The sequence below is a fragment of the Ammodytes marinus genome (assembly GCF_949987685.1).
Source record: "Ammodytes marinus genome assembly, chromosome: 1".
NCBI lineage: Eukaryota > Metazoa > Chordata > Actinopteri > Uranoscopiformes > Ammodytidae > Ammodytes > Ammodytes marinus.
In genome coordinates, this window is record NC_137230.1 from 13,247,453 (window position 1) to 13,269,465 (window position 22,013).

At 41.3% G+C, this 22,013-nt stretch overlaps 1 protein-coding gene across 3 annotated transcripts; it reads right to left on the reverse strand.

Moving 5' to 3' along the window:
* Positions 1-15: 15 nt before the first annotated feature.
* tmem39a (transmembrane protein 39A) lies at positions 16-21,091 on the reverse strand. 3 transcript variants are annotated; one of them, XM_080025997.1, is made up of 9 exons: positions 20,829-21,091; positions 17,307-17,520; positions 13,124-13,346; positions 12,259-12,342; positions 11,964-12,118; positions 4,810-5,173; positions 4,323-4,510; positions 3,990-4,110; positions 16-3,469 (listed from the first exon to the last, which is right to left on the reverse strand). In XM_080025997.1, the coding sequence occupies exons 2-9, from the start codon at positions 17,417-17,419 to the stop codon at positions 3,230-3,232; spliced, it is 1,488 nt and encodes a 495-aa protein (XP_079882123.1). In that variant the 5' UTR covers positions 17,420-17,520; positions 20,829-21,091; the 3' UTR covers positions 16-3,229. The 3 variants fall into 3 exon arrangements, with proteins under 3 accessions (XP_079882123.1, XP_079882124.1, XP_079882122.1); XM_080025998.1 differs by having other exon boundaries at positions 13,124-13,343; positions 20,811-21,091; XM_080025996.1 differs by having other exon boundaries at positions 20,811-21,091.
* Between the last annotated feature and the right edge of the window lie 922 nt (positions 21,092-22,013).

Here is a 22,013-nt window from a genome sequence, read left to right on the forward strand (position 1 = left end):
GCACTTTTTACTCTTTACTCATTTAACATTTGTGTGAAATGTGCATTACTTCTGTTTCAGAAACTGAAGCCTGTGACAAATGTAATGAAATACATGGTTTGATAAAAGGCAATTGTGTCACACATTTATGCTCAGTCTGCAATATACATCGTCTCTCACACATAAAACATTTTTGTTTAAACACCATTTTTTTTATTTCAGATGTCAAAATGCATTTTCAAAAATGCTGGGGGGAAACTGAACACTGTAAAAAGCCGAAATATGAGGACCAGCTCCTTTGACTTCTCCAGCACTGACACATTTAACAATGGGACTTTGCAACTACTGCATCCTGGGATATGGCACATAGAAAACAAACTCTGCTACTCAATTTGACAACTTTTCAGAATAAAGGAGGGCACAGATTAACATTGTCATCACCACCAATCAATGTAACCTAAAACCTGTCAAACTACATTAAGGCAAAAGGACGAGCAAGTTCCCTTCGGGAAAATGTGGTCGAAAGGAGATAGAATTCAACATCTTTCCAAATGTCATTCATTTCTCTTTTTTATCTGTGACCTTTATCTGCAAACTAAAGAAAGCATAGAGGATGTGCGCTATTTGAGCCAAGACTTAACATTCAACTGGCATAGAAGCAGGATTTAAAGCAGCCCTGCTTAATGTCCCCTTTCTGTGTTCTTGCGAAAAGGGCAATTTAAAAGGAGACATAACAGTAGCCCATCAAAACGGAAATTTCAGAGGCGATGGTCACGTTAAGGCTAGTGCTACTACCAACAAGAAAAAAAGAAAAGACCATGGGTCAAGAGCAACATTTAGCTGAAAGGAAAAATTGCTACATTCAAGTGGAAAATGGCTGCAATCAAAACACAAGCACCAAGGAGCTGATTTAAGGGCTGTTTGCGGACAAAGCTGTATAATTGGAACATTCATGTATTACTGAAGATTTCCTCACATTTCACTCACGCTGAAGCACAGGGCAGCATCTGGTGATCCAGATTTACACACACTCATCTCAAAAGTACTTTTCTACACCTCATTTGCACTCAACCTGAAACTTGAGGGAGTCGATATGAAATTCATGACAGCATGGGAAATGTTGTTTCTCAGATCTTCTTACTCAGACTTAACTCCCCTGATAAAAAGGCTTTTCTACTCCAGTTGTATTGATTTCTATCTGAATAATCCTCAATACTGTTTTACATTATGAACAGACTGCAGATTGGAGGGCGTTGAGAGTATGCCTTTTGCTTTCTAACTATGACTAAAATGAAAGGCAACAACACGCAAGGCAACCTGTTTGTAACACCTTTCTGGTAACTGAGAATACATGAAGAGGTAACAATGAGGTGACACAAGCACTGTTTCCAATCCAGCTGTCTTCACCCTTTGGTTTTCAACACCCATGGAAATGTCACTTTTAAACATCCTCTGCTGTCAAAGTCATACACGACTATGATGATAATGACTTGCCATGTGGAAGGGAAGGGTTGGGTTGTGGGACGTACCAGCAGAAAATGTTATTCTTAGCCACATTCGTTCTTTTTATCTACATCCAGACCACAAAGAGATGGGTCTGATGTGAAATGGTCACTCAATCCCCATTATGGTTTAAGAATTAGAGCACCTAAACAGTATAAAATAAACAGTGACTGTGTGATCTTTAACAACATGAATAAGTCATAGCTATATTATATAGCAAGACATTCTTAGCATGACAGAGTGTGGTAATAGTTTTTGACTTTAATAATCACCTGGTGACATCAGCAGCCTTTCAAACATTACACACAGGCAAGGAAGTATGACAGGTAAAAACACCCAGAGTCAAGTTTTTTTATTTAATTCTTTTTAGACATTTTTGGGTATGCTTTGAGTTTAAGGACACCAATGGTGTTAATCTCTTCTCCCTTATTGACAGCCCTGTGTAAGTTTGTAAAGACTGGTGCTGTAACTGCATCCCAAATAGCCAATGGTGTGAAACAAGCAGACAGTGATAGGTAAAACACATTAACAAAGTGAATGCAGAAGATAACAGCATTACCTAAGGTGTATTCCCTACAGACTAACCTCAAGTTAGTTTGTAGGAAGGTTTTGTTCGACTTGGTTGAAAAAGTCCACGCTAAGGCTCTGATTAGCCTAAAGTAAAAGTTTTAATTTTTTTGGAAATACATTTATCCACTTTCTGGAGACGAGTTTGATGGACAATTCGATATAACTCTCTCATCAGCCCATTTAACATGAAGCTACCACAGTCAGCCGGTTAGCTTATCTGGTAACACTGAAAAACATCTAGCCCGGCTGTCCAGCCTACAATTTTTGATTTATGGCAGCTTATATGACAAACAATTTGTTGGCCTGGTACGTTGACTTACTGGAATCTCTGTGGTTGCCTGGCAACTGCTCGGAGCCATTTGTCCAGCAAATCGTCACACTGTCCATTTTTGAGACAAAACATGTTAGCGAACTTTAGAGGTGCTGGTCGACAGATTTTCTTGTCAGACAGAGCAGGCTGACCGTTTCCCTGTTTTCAAACTTTGTGCTAACCATCTGTATACTGTAAACTCCTATTTAAAAAGGGACTGATATGAGAGGGGTACCTATTTTCCTTTTGAACGCTTCACCAGTAAGTGAAGACGTGCATTCATAAAATGTCAAACTTTTAAAGCTTCAAAATCATAGTTGAAAAGATGCAGGAGATGGCAGTGTTTGTGTGCTGCTAATCTCGCACACCCAGACCACACTACAGCTAGAAGTAGTGTCCTGCTAATGCTACCACATAGAGCTGCATCAGTTTCACTGTCAGATTTAAGCTTTGAAACAGCCAAATCAGGATACAGGATCCCTGTCTTCTTCCACTGCTCCAAGTCATTTGTTTGGTTGAAATGACTGTCAGAAGCCCATTCCTCTCTGTGATTGGCCACCTGCACTGAAAATATCTTTGGTGAAAGTCACCACCTGGCATTCCCTGACTTCCCTGTCGCCTAGCAACAACATAACACAACATGCTAATGTCGTCAGAATGGTAATGCCCGGCGGAACTCGAAATAGTATACAAAATAAAAATATTCTTTTAAATAGGTATATATAAACATTGCATTAAAAATAGAACTGTATCAAAACACGGTTATGAGTTCACAGTCTGTCCCTTAACCTCCAAGCGTGAGCACTAATCAACCGTCCTGTCGTTCACCAGACCTCCAGTGTTCGTAGGTGAGGTCTCTGTGTGACTTCACTGGGACTTGAGCCCCAAACCATTGGAGGTCAGAGGGTAGGAGTAGGCTTTGCCCAGTACGATACGGTCTCGGAGCAGTTTAAAAAGGACATAGTAATTGCAGCAGAGAATAAGGCCCAGAGACAAAGTGTGGTTCCAGCGCTCGGAGCGCAGCAGAGAGTATAATTGGTACAAAACCACACTGGACTCGATCCAGATCAGCAGGTTCAGGATCCGCAATGGCTTGTGGAACAGGAACTGGACCACCAACAAACAGGAAGAGGAGATCAGAAAAGGGAATGATTAGAGCCTATAGATGGTAAAGCTACAAAGATATTTGATTTACAGGGTTCGGATGCAATAAAACCCAAATAACTCAGTAGTAGTAGTGCAATATTATTCATATATGTGTTTTCCCTAATTCTGCCCAATCCTCCATTACATGTTTAACAGTCATTTACACTCCTGTTTGGTGGTGTTGAAATTAGATTGTTTCCATTATAATCTTTCACTATGAATCCAAGGTAAAGTAAACTGTCTATTCTGGTCCCCACAAAGGTGATTCACAGCGATGTCTGTCTCCACGGGTTACCAAAGCTTCGATCAATTGCAGGTAACTCTCATTGAAGCCAACAAGCCCAAAAAATTGTTGAGGGACAGCCCTTGTATTATGTTGTAATATTGTCCTTTTTAAATATTTTTTGGCCACTATTTGAGCATCTAAACAAATAATGCACAGGATAAATCCACTGTCACTGGAAAAAGTACAGATACTCACATAAAACCTTGCATGGGAAACATCAGAGGGCAGAGCGACATTATAGGGTCCAACTGCCTTATACAAACTTCGACTGTGTCGTACCAACACCCCCTGGGGCCAAATGGTATTTTCTGACCACCTGTAAAATATAGAACCAACACAGTTATACACAACCCATTAACAGAGACATTTTCAAACATCTGTGTGCAGAGGTGGAAAGTGAAAAATTACATTTACTCACGTTGCTGTGATTGAGTATTTTTTTGTTTGTTTACTTCTACTTTTTTAAGTGGCTTTTAATATGAGTAATTTTACTTTGCCGTATGACTGTGTGCACAAAGGGCCACTCACACATGCTGAGGTGCGTTGCTGTACGAGCCGTGCTCCAGTTTCTGCCAGCGGCCCAGGTGAGCCGCAGAGCGATGGAGCAGGTCGCAGTAGCTCGGGGGAAGCAGCTGACTCATCAGCATCACAAACGCATTGATCCACACCATGATCAGATGCTCACATGACCAGCGCATGTCATAGTACTGGGTGCTCTGTGGAAATAAAAGGAAGCGTAAAGTAAGCAACAACACGACAGAAGACTGTAATCAGTTAAAGGTGGTGTCAGCGATTCTGCAGAATGCTTGTTGTTAAAAATCAACCACCGTAGCGAGCAATATGCCCATTTATAGAGCCTTGGCCATGTGTATTAACAGTACAGGTAACGTATAGTGAGGTAATGTTAACTGATTTTGACAAAAAGTGATTTTGACAATAAGCGATCTCCAGAATTGCTGACTCCACCTTTAAATCTTAAAAAAAAGGTGAAAAGTCCCAATTGACAGATACCAACCTTGACGAAGCACAGAGGCAAGAAGGCGACGTAGTAAGCACTGAACAGCGAGTTGAACAGCACTTCCTTGATTCGCCGGTTGAAGTCGCTCTTCAGTTCCTCCACCTCTGCTCGAATCATATCCGGCGTGTGTGATTGTGTGTGTGGGGGGCAGGTGTGAATGGGCATGTGCGGAGGGCTGGAAAACTGCTCTTTGAGGTTCTCTCGCAACAGGAAGAGGAAGTCACGCGGTCGAAAGAACGGGGCCTCGGCCAGCTCTGTCTGCTGGTGGTGGTGGTCGGCTGGGTAATCGCAGTCAGCCGGCGCTGCTTGGCTTTTCCCTCCCTCCTGATGGAAACAGCACAGCGGGACGTACACACCAAACCTGGCATGGAAGGAGGGCGGTGAGGGAACGAGGGAAGAGAAGAAAGCACCAAGGTTCAGTTTTTGAATGGGGGTATGATGAAAAGGAGATTTAGGTATACTGTACATCACATCATGTGTAAGCATCATCAAGTGTGTTTGAAATTGTGAGACATTATGGGAGAACAGGTCCACAGCTTCTTTTCCATAAGCAAAAAAAAACTAACATGCTCCCAATAACAACATTCTGCATTACAATGAATGACCAGGTTAATTTGTTTTGAAAATATACACTCACCGGCCACTTTATTAGGTACACCAGTTCAATTTCGTGTTAACACATACAGTATAACTAATCAGCCAATGACATGGCAGCAGCTCAATGCATTAAGGCATAGACCTGGACAGGACAACTTGTTGAAGTTCAAACTGAGCAACAGAATGGGGTTGAAAGGTGGTTTAGGTGACTTTGAACATGGCATGGTTCATGGTGCCAGACGGGCTGGTCTGAGTATTTCAGAAACTGCTGATCTACTGGGATTTTCACGCACAAACATCTCTAGGGTTTACAGAGAATGGTCCGAAAAGGAGAAACTATCCAGTGAGCGGCAGTTGTGTGGACGAAAATGCCTTGTTGATGTCAGAGGAGGATGGGCATACTGGTTAGAGATGATAGAAAGGAAACAGTAACTCAAATAACCACTCGATACAACTAGGGGTGGGAATCTCTTGGCACCTCACGATTCGATTCCGAGGTCAACGATTCGATTCAAAATCGATTCTCAATGCATCTCGATGCAATTTTTTTTTACGTACATCTATGTTTGATTTTCAAAAATATATTTATATACACATCTGAGTTTGCTACTCAGAGTTTGCTAATCACTTCCTACTTTTGTGATGATCATTAAATACAATCAACAGATGAATTACCTTCTCTAATATTGTATTAGAGAAAAAGCTTTTCTTGTCACAAATATGACTTTCTATGACCAGTGCAATAATCAATGCAGCTTTCAACACAATATGGAAGTATGTAAAAACTAAACCGATTCAGTTTAATTTTCTTTCTACTCTTGTGAATCATGTTTCTATAGGATTTATTTTCTATTATTTTCTATGTCATTTCAACACATTGTGCAAAAAGTATGGCTTGGAATTCAGCTTTCATACAAAAATGTAAACAGACACAAAGCCAGTGCAGGTCATATGGGTTTGCTGCTCTCTGCCCTTTTGTCGCCACTTTTAACATCTCGCACTTGTGTGGTGTGCATGCGCAGTGGCGCAGGAAATACAAATATTAAATACTAGTAAAAAAAAATATATATATATATATATATAGGGGAGAACGGGGGAATCTGAGGCATCGGGTAATGTGAGCCACCCCCTGTATCTAGGCAACGGAAAACATTTGTGGTCATGTGAGATATACGTTTTCAAGCCCCTCTCATTTCCCCATGGCCATGAAAGAGAGGACCTCATGGTGCTGTGGTAAGCATGTTTTTTTCACCAAAATAGGTATTTTGCATGTAAAAGTACATTTTCTTGCTGTCAACTTAATCAACTGTTGTGCCAAAGCAAATGTATTCACGTAGAAAAACTTCTATCATACGTGTTGATGAACTACCAACATATGAAACCATGTGATGCTGATAACTGAAGATTAGCCTGAAATGCTAAGAGAGGTAGTTTTTTCTCAAATTGTGGTGGTGGGGGAAAGTGAGCCAAATGCTGTGGGGGAAAGTGAGCCACTGTCTCATTTTCCCCCACCATGAGGCACAAGTTAAGTTTAGTCTTAAACATATTTTAATGTAATATTACATAACATATGTTTTATTTTAATGTCATACACATTGTAGAAAAGCCATCATGCCAAGGAAATACACCAGGAAGACGACCTGGGGCAACCACACGGAAAGAGCACCTTCTCATCTTTCCCTGTAACCTTCAGGGCTGGAATGTAGAGTAGGCCTAGTTGTAGAGTATGACAGGCTGATGTTATAATCCAGTTGGGTCTTCTCCTGTGTTCTGAGTCCCAGGCTGTTCTTGCTGGTTCTGATTTTCCTATGCTTTGACCCCCAGACACTAGCTGGCTCTAAGGGTCCTGTGTTCTGACCCCCAGACTGTGTTCTAATCTAACTGGTTCTATCTTTCATTTGAATCTTATTAAAACCTTTTGAATTATAATATGTTGTATTTGATTTTGTTCAGAGTTACTTTCAAGTGTTTAGAAAATTTGCTTTGCTTAAAGCTGCAGTTGATACTTTCAGCCGTTGGGATCCCAACGGCTGTTTTCCCAACGCTCTACCTGCTGTAGCTCCTCCCTCTGAACGACAGCTGCGCGCGTTCATGTGAATTCAGTTACATTGACAGGAGACAAGCACCATGTCCGATTCCGAGGTGATTAAACATTAGTAATGATAACTACATCCGTACATATTGAGCATACATTTTAATCACAGACATACCATGTATGTTAGCTTAAAATCATTGTAAGTGTGCTGGTAGGCCTAACAAAAGTAGCTGTAACAGCCAGGCAAGATAGCAAACTAATTTTAACAGAGCGGAGAGGTGTGTGTGTATCTCCTACTATCTGCTCCTGCTCTGACCGCAGCTGGGAGGGGCTGCTCGGGCAGTGTTGCCAACTTAGCGATTTTGTCGCTATACAGGTCCTTCTCATATAATTAGCATATTGTGATAAAGTTGATTATTTTCCATAATGTAATGATAATAATTGAACTTTCATATATTTTAGATTCATTGCACACCAACTGAAATATTTCAGGTCTTTTGTTGTTTTAATACTGATGATTTTGGCATACAGCTCATGAAAACCCCAAATTCCTATCTCAAAAAATTAGCATATCATGAAAAGGTACTCTATACGAGCTCTTAACCTAATCATCTGAATCAACTAATTAACTCTAAACACCTGCAAAAGATTCCTGAGGCTTTTAAAAACTCCCAGCCTGGTTCATTACTCAAAATCGCAATCATGGGTAAGACTGCCGACCTGACCGCTGTCCAGAAGGCCATCATTGACACCCTCAAGCAAGAGGGTAAGACACAGAAAGAAATTTCTGAGCGAATAGGCTGTTCCCAGAGTGCTGTATCAATGCACCTCAGTGGGAAGTCTGTGGGAAGGAAAAAGTGTGGCAGAAAACGCTGCACAACCAGAAGAGGTGACCGGACCCTGAGGAGGATTGTGGAGAAGGGCCGATTCCAGACCTTGGGGGACCTGCGGAAGCAGTGGACTGAGTCTGGAGTAGAAACATCCAGAGCCACCGTGCACAGGCGTGTGCAGGAAATGGGCTACAGGTGCCGCATTCCCCAGGTCAAGCCACTTTTGAACCAGAAACAGCGGCAGAAGCGCCTGACCTGGGCTACAGAGAAGCAGCACTGGACTGTTGCTCAGTGGTCCAAAGTACTTTTTTCGGATGAAAGCAAATTTTGCATGTCATTCGGAAATCAAGGTGCCAGAGTCTGGAGGAAGACTGGGGAGAAGGAAATGCCAAAATGCCTGAAGTCCAGTGTCAAGTACCCACAGTCAGTGATGGTCTGGGGTGCCATGTCAGCTGCTGGTGTTGGTCCACTGTGTTTTATCAAAGGCAGGGTCAATGCAGCTAGCTATCAGGAGATTTTGGAGCACTTCATGCTTCCATCTGCTGAAAAGCTTTATGGAGTTGAAGATTTCATTTTTCAACAAGACCTGGCACCTGCTCACAGTGCCAAAACCACTGGTAAATGGTTAACTGACCATGGTATTACTGTGCTCAATTGGCCTGCCAACTCTCCTGACCTGAACCCCATAGAGAATCTGTGGGATATTGTGAAGAGGAAGTTGAGAGACACCAGACCCAACACTGTGGATGAGCTTAAGACCGCTATCGAAGCATCCTGGGCCTCAATAACACCTCAGCAGTGCCACAGGCTGATTGCCTCCATGCCACGCCGCATTGAAGCAGTCATTTCTGCGAAAGGATTCCCGACCAAGTATTGAGTGCATAACTGAACATAATTATTTGAAGGTTGACTTTTTTGTATTAAAAACACTTTTCTTTTATTGGTCGGATGAAATATGCTAATTTTTTGAGATAGGGATTTTTGGTTTTTCTTTACTTTTTTGCCAAAATCATCAATATTAAAACAATAAAAGGCTTGAACTACTTCAGTTGTGTGTAATGAATCTAAAATATATGAAAGTCTAATGTTTATCAGTACATTACAGAAAATATTGAACTTTATCACAATATGCTAATTATATGAGAAGGACCTGTATTTAGCTACTTTTCAGCCCCCCTGGCGACTTTTTTTTCAAAACAGCGACAAGCGACAAATCTAGCTTTTTTTCTGGTGTAATTGGTGACTTTTTCGCCGAAGCAAATATCACTTTTAACGCTTCTCAAAGAGCAGCGGGAGCCTCCTGGCCCGTCCCCCGTCACAGAGCACTGACAGACGGCCCGGTCCTCGCACAGCAGCCCCTCTCAGCTGCGGTCAGAGCAGGAAATACACCTCTCAGCTCGGGGCTGCTGCGCGAGGAGCGGGCTAGCGTGTCAGTGCTCCCGCTGCTCGTTGAGAAGAGATGATACTTGCTTTGGCGAAAAAAGTCACCAATAACACCAGAAAAAAAAGCTAGATTTGTCGCTTGTCACTGTTTTGAAAAAAAAAGTTGCGAGGTTGCGGTCGGAGAGGTCTTGATGTGATAGGGCAAGAAGACATGGCCGGTGTACTTTTTTTCAAGCTCTCTCCGTCTCCCTTTCAGCAGTTAACTTTTCAATATTCGTCTTTCCTCGTTTTTTTGCTGTCTTAGCGGTGTTAGTTGTTAGTATCCTGGGAATGGTAAATTGAGGGTTCGTTTGTGAAGACATTGCCACTCGCTGTCCGCCGTAGTAGCCTTGTACCAAACAGTAGGCTAGTGTCAGACTGCTAGGGTCGTGAACGCTCACGCAACTGACGCATCAACGTTGTTGCCAAGGTCCCACAGCCAATAAGAACGGAGAATCTGACCTCGCTCTGATTGGTCAAAATTAACATGAGCGGTGGCAATTTTGGGGGGCAGCACACAGAGGCAGGGGGGAGCAAAGTGATAAAAAAATATTTTCAGACGACTTCACCTACATATAGCTGAATGGCTATTATGACAGTTTTGCCAAATATTACAGTAAAAAAACTCTCAACTGCCGCTTTAATTGACCAAACCCCATCATTCTTTTATTAGTCCGACATTAGTTCTGGAATGTGTGGCTAGCTTTCAGGATTCCTACTGTTACAATATGTGTTGTTATGGTAGTTTCAGAGTGGAAACAGTAAGTGGATCAGTTTACCCCACAGCTGGGGTAAAGTGAGCCACATGACAACTTTTTTTAAAACAATCATATTTTCACTGCCCCTTGTCTTGAAAAAATTCTGCTAATGCCCATTTCTAGGAAACATCCTGAATTAATGGGAAATGTGTAAATTTGAGTGATAAATCATTTTAGCTCCCTTAGGGGGGAGCAAATGTAAAAAGTAGCTCAGATTACCCCGTTCTCCCCTATATATATTTTTTATTTTTTTATAAATAGATTATTAACTTTTATGAATCGATTCGGAATCGTTCGAGAGAGAAAAAGCGATTAATCGGAAAATCGATCATTTTTCCCACCCCTAGTTACAACCAGGGTATGCAGAATGACATCTCTAAACGCAAAACACAACCAACCTTGAAGCAGATGGGCTACAGCAGCAGAAGACCCCACCGGCTGTCTTAGCTGTCAGCTAAGAACAGGAAACTGAGGCTACAATTCGCACAGGCTCACCAAAATTGGACAATAAAAGATTGGAAAAATCTTGCCTGGTCTGATGAGTCTCAACTTCAGTTGCGAAGTTCAGAAGGTAGGGTCAGAATTTGGCGTAAACAACATGAAAGCATGGATCCATTCTGCCATGCACCATCAACCGTGTCACGTTCAAAGTCACTTAAACCCCCTTTCTTCCCCATTCTGATGCTCGGTTTGAACTTTAGCATGTTGTCTTGACCACGTGGCTAAATGCCTTGAGATGCTGCCATGTGATTTGCTGATTAGCTATTTGTTTTAAGAAGCAATTGAACAGGTGTACCTAATAAAGTGGCTGGTGAGTGTGTATACTGTATATAAAACATATTTCATGCGAATAGCTTTAATTATTTTCCCATCACTGTTCGAAATAAATCATGGTTTATGTATGAAAGCACTTTTGCATCTGGTTCACTCCTTTACCCTTTTTGCCAAATACACAGAATCAAAACAATCAAACAATCATCGGCTTTTGCTGCAGTTTGTAAAGTATACCTTGGTTTAAGGCTGTTAAACTAGCGTGTATAAACATGCAACATGGCTCCTTAAATGAAGCATTGTAATTTTTTGGCTGACAAAACAATGCAAAACAACTATAATGAGACAAAGAGTGTTCATTGACCTTGGATGGGCCGGGAATAATTATCGGAAAAGAATGCGCTGAGGTCATGACGCCAGACGTTTGTACTGCTACTAGTGCACATGGTTTATTCAGAATTTTCTGATTGACATTTAAACAGGAATATTCCCATGGCTGCTGTGCATATATACACCTTATTTGGAATATTGTCTTATCCGGTACATGGACCTTGGACATATGTAAAATAAGAATGATTTATTGCGTGTTCCACCGCTCCACGATGGCAGGGGTCTTCAAATGGGGCCATTCAGAACAGGTAAAAAACACTTCTGATTTAACAAAAGGTCATACAACAACTTGCACAAGCCCATTCTGGTCTGCTGTGGGCGGAGGCCAAAAGGGTATGAAAGACTCACGGGTATCCCAGGAAGAGCAGGTTGAGCACAGAGTGGTTTTTGCAGAGGTTGACCAGTGTCCAGCAGAGCACCCAGCCACACATGGTCAGCAGGGTGAGCCGAGCAGCAATCAGAACCACGTATCGGAGCAGTGAACCACCATTACTCTGAGAAACCTGGACAATATGACAGAATACATCACAGTTATTAGAAAGACTGTGGCACCGACACTGCCACCAGTAGGATCTGATTCGCACAGCGGCGGCTACGTGCAATTAGATGTGGAAGCTGATGGTGTATTGGTCTGTGTGTTTACCTCAGACACTATAGTCCAAACAAGCCTCCTGGCTAACATGACTGTGATGAAGATAGCCAGGTGGTAGTCCATCAGATGAAAGTTCTGTAGGAGCAAAGCAGATCATTTCATTCATTCATTCATCGGTAGCTTTCTACAAAGACATTTTTAGTAGTAAATAGCAAGTTGGACCTGCACCTGCCTGATAAACAATAACGTTATGTCATGTGCTTTAAAGAAACTAATCAGTGTGTGCATGGGTGAACTAAAACTTGCAAAACTGTCACATTTGACAAAATAGTTTAGGGTTAGGTTGTGTTGAATTTTAATTCCAAATAATCTGATAATATTAAATGTTGGTTTCAAATTGTTCCCCTCACACACAAAGGTTGTGTTTTCAGCTGCAAGAAGATAATGCAATATTGTACTTCAGCAAACAAGGTCTTAAATATAAATAATTAAAATTATATAAATGCGGGGCGCCCTTAGCTCAGTTGGTAGGGCGTCCCACCCCCGGGCCGGGCCCAGCAGCAGACCCGCCCGTGGTCGTTCTCTGCATGTCACTCCCCTCTCTGCCCCATTTCACCTCTGTCTCTTCAAAACTATCAATAACGCATGAAAAATGCAGAAAAAAAATATATATCTATATATATAAATACAAATAACAAAACAACAAAAAGTCGAGCATTTTTTTAAGAGCGTATTTAGATGTCGGGTGTTTAAATTCAGGGTTAGTTTGGGTTTATCATTTAAGAATTCCTTCAAGTCGCCACAAACAAAAGAGCTGATGCTGAGTGTGAGTGTGTGTGTGTGTGTGTGTGTGTGTGTGTGTGTGTGTGTGTGTGTGTGTGTGTGTGTGTGTGTGTGTTCTTGTGTTCTAACTTACAAGCGAGGTAGAGGCAGCAGGGTGGCTGTATGGGTACCACCACACCGTCCTGTAGATGTTTATGTACTGGACAAACAAGGCCACCAGTAAATAAAGAAAGAGCAGGAACTCAAACAGCATGCTGCCGTCCAATGGCAGCTCAGGGATCCTCGAGTGACGGACTGGCTCCGGAATAATGAGAGCAGAGAGGGGAGGGGCCGACAGACCCACCGAGTTACTGCTTCTGAGAGAAAGCACACACACGAGTTAATACAAACACTAGTAAATAAATACATCTGGGATCAGAGTGTTAGGAACTATGTTTGTGTCACATCACACCTACAGCAAGTTGGGTGTAATACACATTTTAGAATAATTTACACTGTGAAATGTTCCACATCTTAAACCTTACGGAAAGAGTACATTCAAGGGTCAGCATCACATTGTTTTGAGTCAATATCAAGGCCAAACCAATCAGTAACTACCGTACTTTCCGTACTATATGCCGCACTGGACAACAAGCCGCAGGTGTTATAATGTTTAATTACCATATGTAAGAGTTCGTGCACGGAGGGGATTGTCGGGAAAGAGATGGCTGCTTGAGGAAGCTCCCACATTTCAACAAACAAGTTGCATATTTGCATAACGTACGTAAGTGTTACCATTTTGTGCAATAGTAGCTATTAGGGATGGGCACGAGTGTTTTCGCTACTCGTGTGATCGCTTGCATTCCTCGAGGATCAATCATTCCTCGTTAAACTTTTTTCTATTTTTAGGACGCAACGCATCTGTCTACAGAACAACGGTTGACCGCAATAAAGCGCTCAATGCTTATGTCAAACAGTCACAGTTGCCATATGATATTAAGGATTTATTTTCCACAAGTTTAAAACACATTTTCCTAACTGAAAGTAATTAAATAAGCGGGCCACAATTTAAACCGATCGAGTAGGTCTGCGGTGGAGAGAGAAAAAAGAGAGAGAAAAAAGCATGGGCTGCAGTTGGCTAACATTCAAAATAGACATTTTAAATAAGAAGGGCAGCAAATACAATACAATTATTGTCCTACAATTTAAACACATAGATAGGCTAAATAACTCACCAAAGCAGTAGAAGTAGTAGGCTAGTATATCCAACCGCGTATGCTCACTCCTGTCCGTGACTAATTACCGCGACTAATTCCTCGTTAACGGAACGTTACATCGTCGGCTTTTGAATCTCAATCCTATATTCCATAATAAAGGCTTCTTATCGTTTGCTCGAATGTGCCCGAAGTCAGCCTGGCTTCTTTACGTGCCTTTCCAAGTTTTCCAGCACCGCATTCAGCTCCGCGGTGCTGTGGAGGCCACACACTGGCTGCGCTGCACGGAGGTGGCAGTTATTTGCGGTTTCTGTTTGACACAACGCTTAGTTTATTTAACTTGGATCAAAATATTTAATTTTGTTAAACTTTACATCCGTTTTGTGCCGTTTTGTACACGTATATAACATTTTAAAATAGGGGCGGCCCGCCGGCCGGCCTAAAGGCTACAAACACTAAAAAAAACAAAAAACGATTTTCCTCATCCACCAATCGAGATCATTTGAAACGAGGAGTACTCGAGTACTCGATTACTAACGCCCATCCCCAGTAGCTACAGAATATATACTGTGCTGTGTAATAACAGGGTCGAAAAACGGGGAAAAAGTCGCGGCTTGTAGGCCGAAAAGTACGGTAATTAGTTTAGCAAAAAAATATATGTGTTATTTTTTGGATGAATCAACTTATTGATTGACTCTAGTAGTTAGAATGGCTAAGATAAGATAAGATAAGTTAAGTCTAATTTAATAAATAAGATTTCCTAGAGTCCTGCAAAATGTACGGGCAAATAACCGACGAAACAAAGGCGGACAATAATACAGCGTTTCTTAAAAAGGTGAAGTAAGCGGTTCATTTATGTTAATATAAGTGTTAAATCGCTCTTTATTCATACAGTGATCACTTTCATAATGTGCGCGTTTCATAAAGCCGGTTTCTCAGTCAGCTGCTCTGCATGTAATCGGCTAATAAACTTTTCGGGGGATCCCGAAATTAATATCCAATCACCAGAGAGAACGCTACAAACCGACACGCGTCTCACTCATGGTCTCACTGCCGGTGCACACCAGAGCGACAGATGGGTGAATTTATGCGCCTACAATGGCGGAGCAGGTAAAAATCCTTCCCAATGTCTGTTTCAGACCTGCAAACTCATAGGAGGTGAAAAAGGTGACAAACACCCGTCCCTTCTAGGGGGGTCGGGTGTTTTTCGCTGTCCAAACGATTGGCTATTGTTAAATATCATTCACACAACCAGAGTTCTCCACTATTGCCTCCAATGTCCAGCTGGGTAAAAATAATAGCCAGCTGAGATCCTGACCCTCCTAGGGGGGTCCGGGGGTATGCCCCCCCGGGAGATTTTTTTTAAACTTTTTAAAGTGAAATGCATGAATCTGGTGCACTTTGAGAGGGAAATTAAGAGGCTAAATCTGAGGAATTTTGTGTGAACAAATAATTTGGAGACACTGGGTCGGATGAATTAGAAGCTTCTTGGATTTTCCATTAAAATGTCCATTTAAAATAAAATATTATGCAGGGTCCTCTGGGTTGGGCTTGGTGCTCTTTTTCTTTTATGGGACATATTTCTCTGTAATATAATGAATAGCCTACATTTAAATGCAGTGAGAGGAATGGAGCAGAAGAACTCTGTTGTCCAGCTATCTTTTTTTCCACAGACGAGGCTGAAATAGGTTATACAGTGCATGGGCATCTGAGCCCCATTTCCAAATGTTTTTAAATAAACTCAATACACACTGGACGTGAACGTGACGTGATCAGTTAAACTTGGATTACCTCCCAGATGAACTGATTAAATTATTGGGCTATTAACTAGGCTATCTAGATCAAAACATTGTATTCATTTTTTTGTATGATATAATAATATGATGTTAATATCAAACACACAAACTAAAAAATTAAAATTAAAATAAATTGGGGGAGGGCCTGTCGGTCGGCTCTGATTGTGAGCGCACTGCAGACACTTCATTTCTGCAATGTGCGCTCATTAAACTGTCAGCTTCACTTAAGAGTCCTGTGTGGGTCAACAGTGCAGTGCAAACTATGCAGCATAAAGTTATAACATTCGTCTACGACCGTGATGTTAAATCACCTTCACACAAAGTCTCCGCCCCAGCAAAGCAGCGAGTCGATCGCTGTGACGGTGAAAATCACCGGGACCCGGGAGACCCAGTGAGCGAGTGAGACGCCGCTCAGAAAAAACTCTGTGGTTTGATGGATGAAATCAGTCGGGGATATCCTGCCCGTTAACTTTGTCTACGGGAACGGCTTCCGCGATCTTTTTCTATGTCTCGAGTCTAACAGAGAGCCATGTCGGCAAACTGACAGCGCGACTAAATAAAGGGACTGTAGGCCTACAGTGAGCTGCGTCCCTCCGTATAGTTTCTGTTTCAGTAGGCTGTTACATTAACCTCTGAAGCATTGACAGTGTTTAATCAAAGCCTCTAATTTTTTATTATCAAAAGGGCTTTGATTGAGACTTTTAGCCAATTCTAAAGTCTGAACACACAGCGGCAGCAGTGCCCGATCTTAACGCTGATTGGACAATACTCATGACGTCTACCAAAGATGTTTTATTGCCAAGATAACGATATTCCCTTGTCTCACACTACGGTAACTCGCCCACACAGTCCAGTCTGGGAAGCGCTGGCTGACTTCTCTGGCAGCTGCCGCTACCCCCCCCCCCCTCCCAAAAACAAAAACTCTTCGGATCTATACGATTCACGTGGGTCATATATTTTGATTCTAAACGGCGATTTTCGCCGAAAAGCGACGAGTTTGCAGGTATGCTGTTTTGATGGGTTTTATCATGTTTTTAAATCACACTTATGGATATGAGATGATGCTAGATAACTCGCTGCTTGAAGACCGCAGTGCATTAATGTGGTGACGTAGGGACGACCGAGGGGACTGCTAACTGCAGTAACTGACAGGAAGTTAGCAATAAGAACTATTCTGCTTACAGCACCTTTAAGCCAGTCGGATTATAGTTTGTGAAACAATTCCCCCCTAAGTAGACAGTATTGCATTAGAGCCTTTAATGTCGCAAACTGTGAAACTGACATTGTGGATTCAAATGTAACACTGAAATTCATTAAGTTTGCGCACCTGTTTCTGAGGCCTGTGCCATTTCCGATGTTGCCTCCCACCAGAGTCTGCAGGGACGGCAGAGCAGAGCGACTTAGCTGCTGTCTGCTGGGACCCCTGCGACCTCCTGGCATGGTCGCCAGTTACTGTGGCAACCACAGACGCCACCCACCAACCGACAGCCACTGGGATTCCTCCCCTTGTCTTCAATGAGCCACCATGTACAGCCAGGCCACTGTGGAGGAGAATGAGAAAAGGACAACATTAAAACAATTCAGGTAGTAGACAAACAACTAAAAACCTATGAACCTGAGGCCTGATCCAAATGTGCAGTTCTATACAGCCTGGAGTCAAAAGTTACAGTTTTGCAAGACCGGTAAAGTCAACTTTGAATGTGCCTGCTACGCACAACAAACATTCTGAACATACTAGACTTAAGGTTTGACATCTTTGACATACCAGGCATAATATTCTACAGTAACTGTCGATAATTAAAACCAAACACAACAAAGCTAGAAGAAAATGACACAGCACCTGTGAAATCTTTTTTTTGCTGCACTTTAAGACATACAAACACATTCATGTTAATTCCTTCAGGGACTTAACAGAAATCCATGTCCCAGTTTGGCAATATTTTAAGAAGTGTTCATCAAACCTTATTTAAGATGAAATCGACATAGATGGGGCTTACAAAACAATAGACACGTCTCAAGACTACTCATACATGATATACCAGCTCCAACACAACCTACAGCTTCTAAAATGATCCCATAGCAGAATCAGCACCTTGTTGAAACAGTCTCAAAGTGAACATTATAGCCTCTATGATGGCAGCATTTATTGCAGGACTGTTGAATCAGACCGCATTAGGTTTAGCGAGGTGTACCTAATGACCCCTCCATTGCTTAACAAAGCAAACAGTGCAGCCGGTCACCAATCTACACCTAGGTAGAGTAGCAGACCCGTATATGTCCAGTCTGCCTGCTTAAGCTCACGTTGGGAAACGATCCCCTGGAAGTGTTTGCAGAGCCAATGGCAAAATCCATGTGTACGTCTCCATGAAAATGATTGACTTGGACTATGACGCACTCGATGAAAATAGTCAACATATCTTTGAGGTACACACATCAGTGCTAGGGAATATTTTCACTATGTACCTGTATGTTCATTAAAACTGTAAAATAGTGAAGCAGACACCCAAAAGCCAAAACACCATCTGAGGAAGACACCTTCACCTCTTCTTAACTCGTGGATCAGCAGATCAGAAATCTCAACAAAGGGAACAGGACTAATAAAAAATAATTAAAAATGTTGATAATATGCCATCTTCACAGGTCAAATTGTATCTTGTCGAGGCAGAAAAATTACAGAGAAACTAGAAAACAATAGTTATTCTTTGTTCCAGGTATGCCAGTGAGGCAGCCTGAACAATACTCAAGACACAGCTGAATAAAATGCAGGCATAAATCAAATTATTATGGACTACACTTTGGCTTCTGTGACATGTCAAATCAGTTGAAGCAACAAAGACCAATCAGTTCTCAACAGTGTGTCACCCTCATACTCGGACCAATTTTAATCCTCACAGATAGTTTTGGTTTTTGATCCAAACACATTGTCTTCTTTTTTTAACACCGTCATTGTTTCATATCAAGGCACAGAGTGGTCTTACGATACAGATGATTTGTTGCCATCAATATTTAAATAGAGCTATTTTGGGTTCATATTTCAGTACTTGAATAATAGTGTAATTATTTGATTTATTTTTTGGACTCTGATTAAAAGTATATAGAAGAGAGACCAGAAGCTAGGGCAGAGAGAAGTGGGGGATGATGACAGCACATGTCCCAAGCAAGCTTCGATGGGGAAGAATGTTGATGGTGGTAACAATTTGGATAAATCTACTGCTCATTTAAGTTGGGGGGGGGGGGGAGTGTGAATCTGCTCTCAGGTCCAGTGACTAATAGTGTATGTAAGGACTTTTTCAATTTTATCTTACTGGTTATCACAAACGTTTGGTGTTTGGAACAAAAAAAAGTGTCATCTTATGCTCTGAAAAGTTATGATGAAACATTTTACGGTTTTCTAACATTGTAAAATGTATTTTTACCATCATTAATTGCAGCCGACTCTGTAAATAGAAGTTACTCAAAACTGAAATCTTAAACCCTTGATAAAAAAGAATCTCAAATTACAGAAAATTGGTCCATAAGAATTTCCCACAGCCCTACATGACTCTCTGACCAAAAGTCCAAAATTGAAAGATCATAGGGTTAGAGAAAGAGCATCAAATGGTTAAATGGGAGAAACATGAATCATTTTGACTCATCGATTAATCTTAAAAGAGTGCAAAGACATTCTTGGTGCATCCCTCTAAAGAAATATGTATTTTGGATATAGATGGTCACCCTCCAAACTTTTAACTCGTTGGCTACAAAGTTGACCTCAATTAGTTGAAAAGATTTCATTTTTTACGGAAAAGACCAGACATGTTCTAGTTTTAGCTTCTCAAATGTGGGGATTTGCGCCAGTTCTTTATCTTATGTAACAGCAAACTGGATATTTTGGGATTTTGGACAGCTGGTCCAACAAAACAAGCTATTTTTAAAGATGGAAGATTTGACGATGGAAATACTACATGGTTTTGTCATTTTGTATCGAGAAATTAAGAGCTACAGGAAACTATATTAAATATATTTGTGAAGTACTAAGTGATTGTAACTGAAGTCCATACTATATTTAATAACTCATTTCATCGTCACTGCACAGTTGGTTGAAAGAAAAATTAGACCCGCCCACTTCATCAGCCAGTGATATGACCCTAAACGCAACACACAGAGGCAGATAACATCCCACCACTGTGTGCATCAACATTTCCTTTACCTCCTCATGTGGTTTATGAAACACAGATATGATGATTACACAGCACCATGTAGATACAATATTCAATAATAGTTAAGGCTGAATCTGCAACAGGAAACAGCCGTTAAAACAAACTAACACACACACGCACGCGCATACACACACACACACACACACACACACACATACACACGAAGTTGAAAGTGAAAAATGAAAACAGGAACTGTGAGGGAAAGACATTCACAAAAATGCATGGGATTGCAGGGTGCTATTTTGTAATCTTGTGAAATTGCATCGCGTTTCTAATTTGCACTTCAACACACCACCTTTAAAATGTTTATTTTATTTCATTTATTTCTATACCACCAAGAAGCGGGTGAGTGGTGTTTTGAAAAAATAAAGCCGTGTGTTTGTTAGACTGTAGCTACTGACTATTATTGGTGCTGTTTTCTTTTCTTTTTTTTGCAAGGACTTGCTAAGACATGCACAAAAGCTGCCTGTCTGAATCATGACATCAGGCAGCGTTGTCATAGCGCGGAAACTTGTGCGCACACTTTTTAACACAGACGCCCAAAATAAAAATAAACATGTAAGCGTGTAGCTACGGTGGTAGCTTCGCAGAAACAAAGCTAGGTAGTTTCTTGTAAAGCCACAGTTACTCACACAACAACGACAACATACGGGGGGGTGAAGTGAACGAGGATGCATCAGTCAGTTGTGTGGTATTACAGCCTGACGGGTCCAGACAGCACCGAGCATTTCTCCGCCTTCCAGCTTCAATATCTGCGGCTGCACTGGTGTGGCGACGAGCTACGGCGGCACCGGCGATACTGGAGGGTCGCTCCTTCTCCGGTAGAAAACATAAAACGGCTTTGAAAGTTAGCCCCTGGACACCATGAGCAACAGTGTAAATGCGCTGGCTGCACGGAGACCGACGTGGCAAACCCGCACCTCCTCTCACTGCGACGTCATCAGCGCGCGACATAAACCGAGACCAAACTGCACAGTCGCAGTTTTTTTTCTCTCTATTAAAAATACAGTGATAAATCCAAACATTTATAATTCATATCGAAAATTAATACAAGTATAAAAATAGAAAAAATATATCTATTTAAAAAACATTTAAAAAGAAAAAAAAGAAAGTGATAAAATAAAACAGGATATCTGGGGGGGGGGGGGGGGGGGGCAACCATAGATTGTAGGGGGCATGAATAGGCCTACATAGAAACATAACTTTAGAAATTCTTAAAATCAGAGCACAGTCTTACAGTCTTAATATTTTTTACATTTCTTTCTTAAAAGGATGCAAATTGGGTTTCAACATTTGTTAGATATAAATGCTAATAAGAATACCAGAAAATTATATTTTTTCATATGCTAAACCTTAAAAAACAAGGACATTTTCCAGTAAAATTAGAAATAATGTTATCGAATTTAAATCAACAAATATCTTTCCACAGTTGGCATTCGATTTATAGGCTTTATTTCTGGAAGAAATGGAAAAGGCTAAAGAGGCTTTAGTAGGCTATGGGAATCATGTAGGGCACTGTTTTTAATTTCTGAATTTGCACAGTCACAGTTCGACAAAACAAACAGCTGGTCTGGAGTCAGTGCTGCTGTCGTCCGTTTGACTTTTACTAACGATACATTACTTCCATTAAGTAACCAACGGCAGTTTTGGAAGGTATTCCTCCACATACTAGGCCTTCCCCTATAGGAACAACTCCTTGTACACTCATCTAATAATAATAATAAATTTTATTTATATAGCGCTCTTCTCTCACTCAGAGCGCTTTAAATCTACTACTTGAATAGCCTACTTCCATTCTATGCACGTTTATATGTATACTGCACTACATCTAGTAG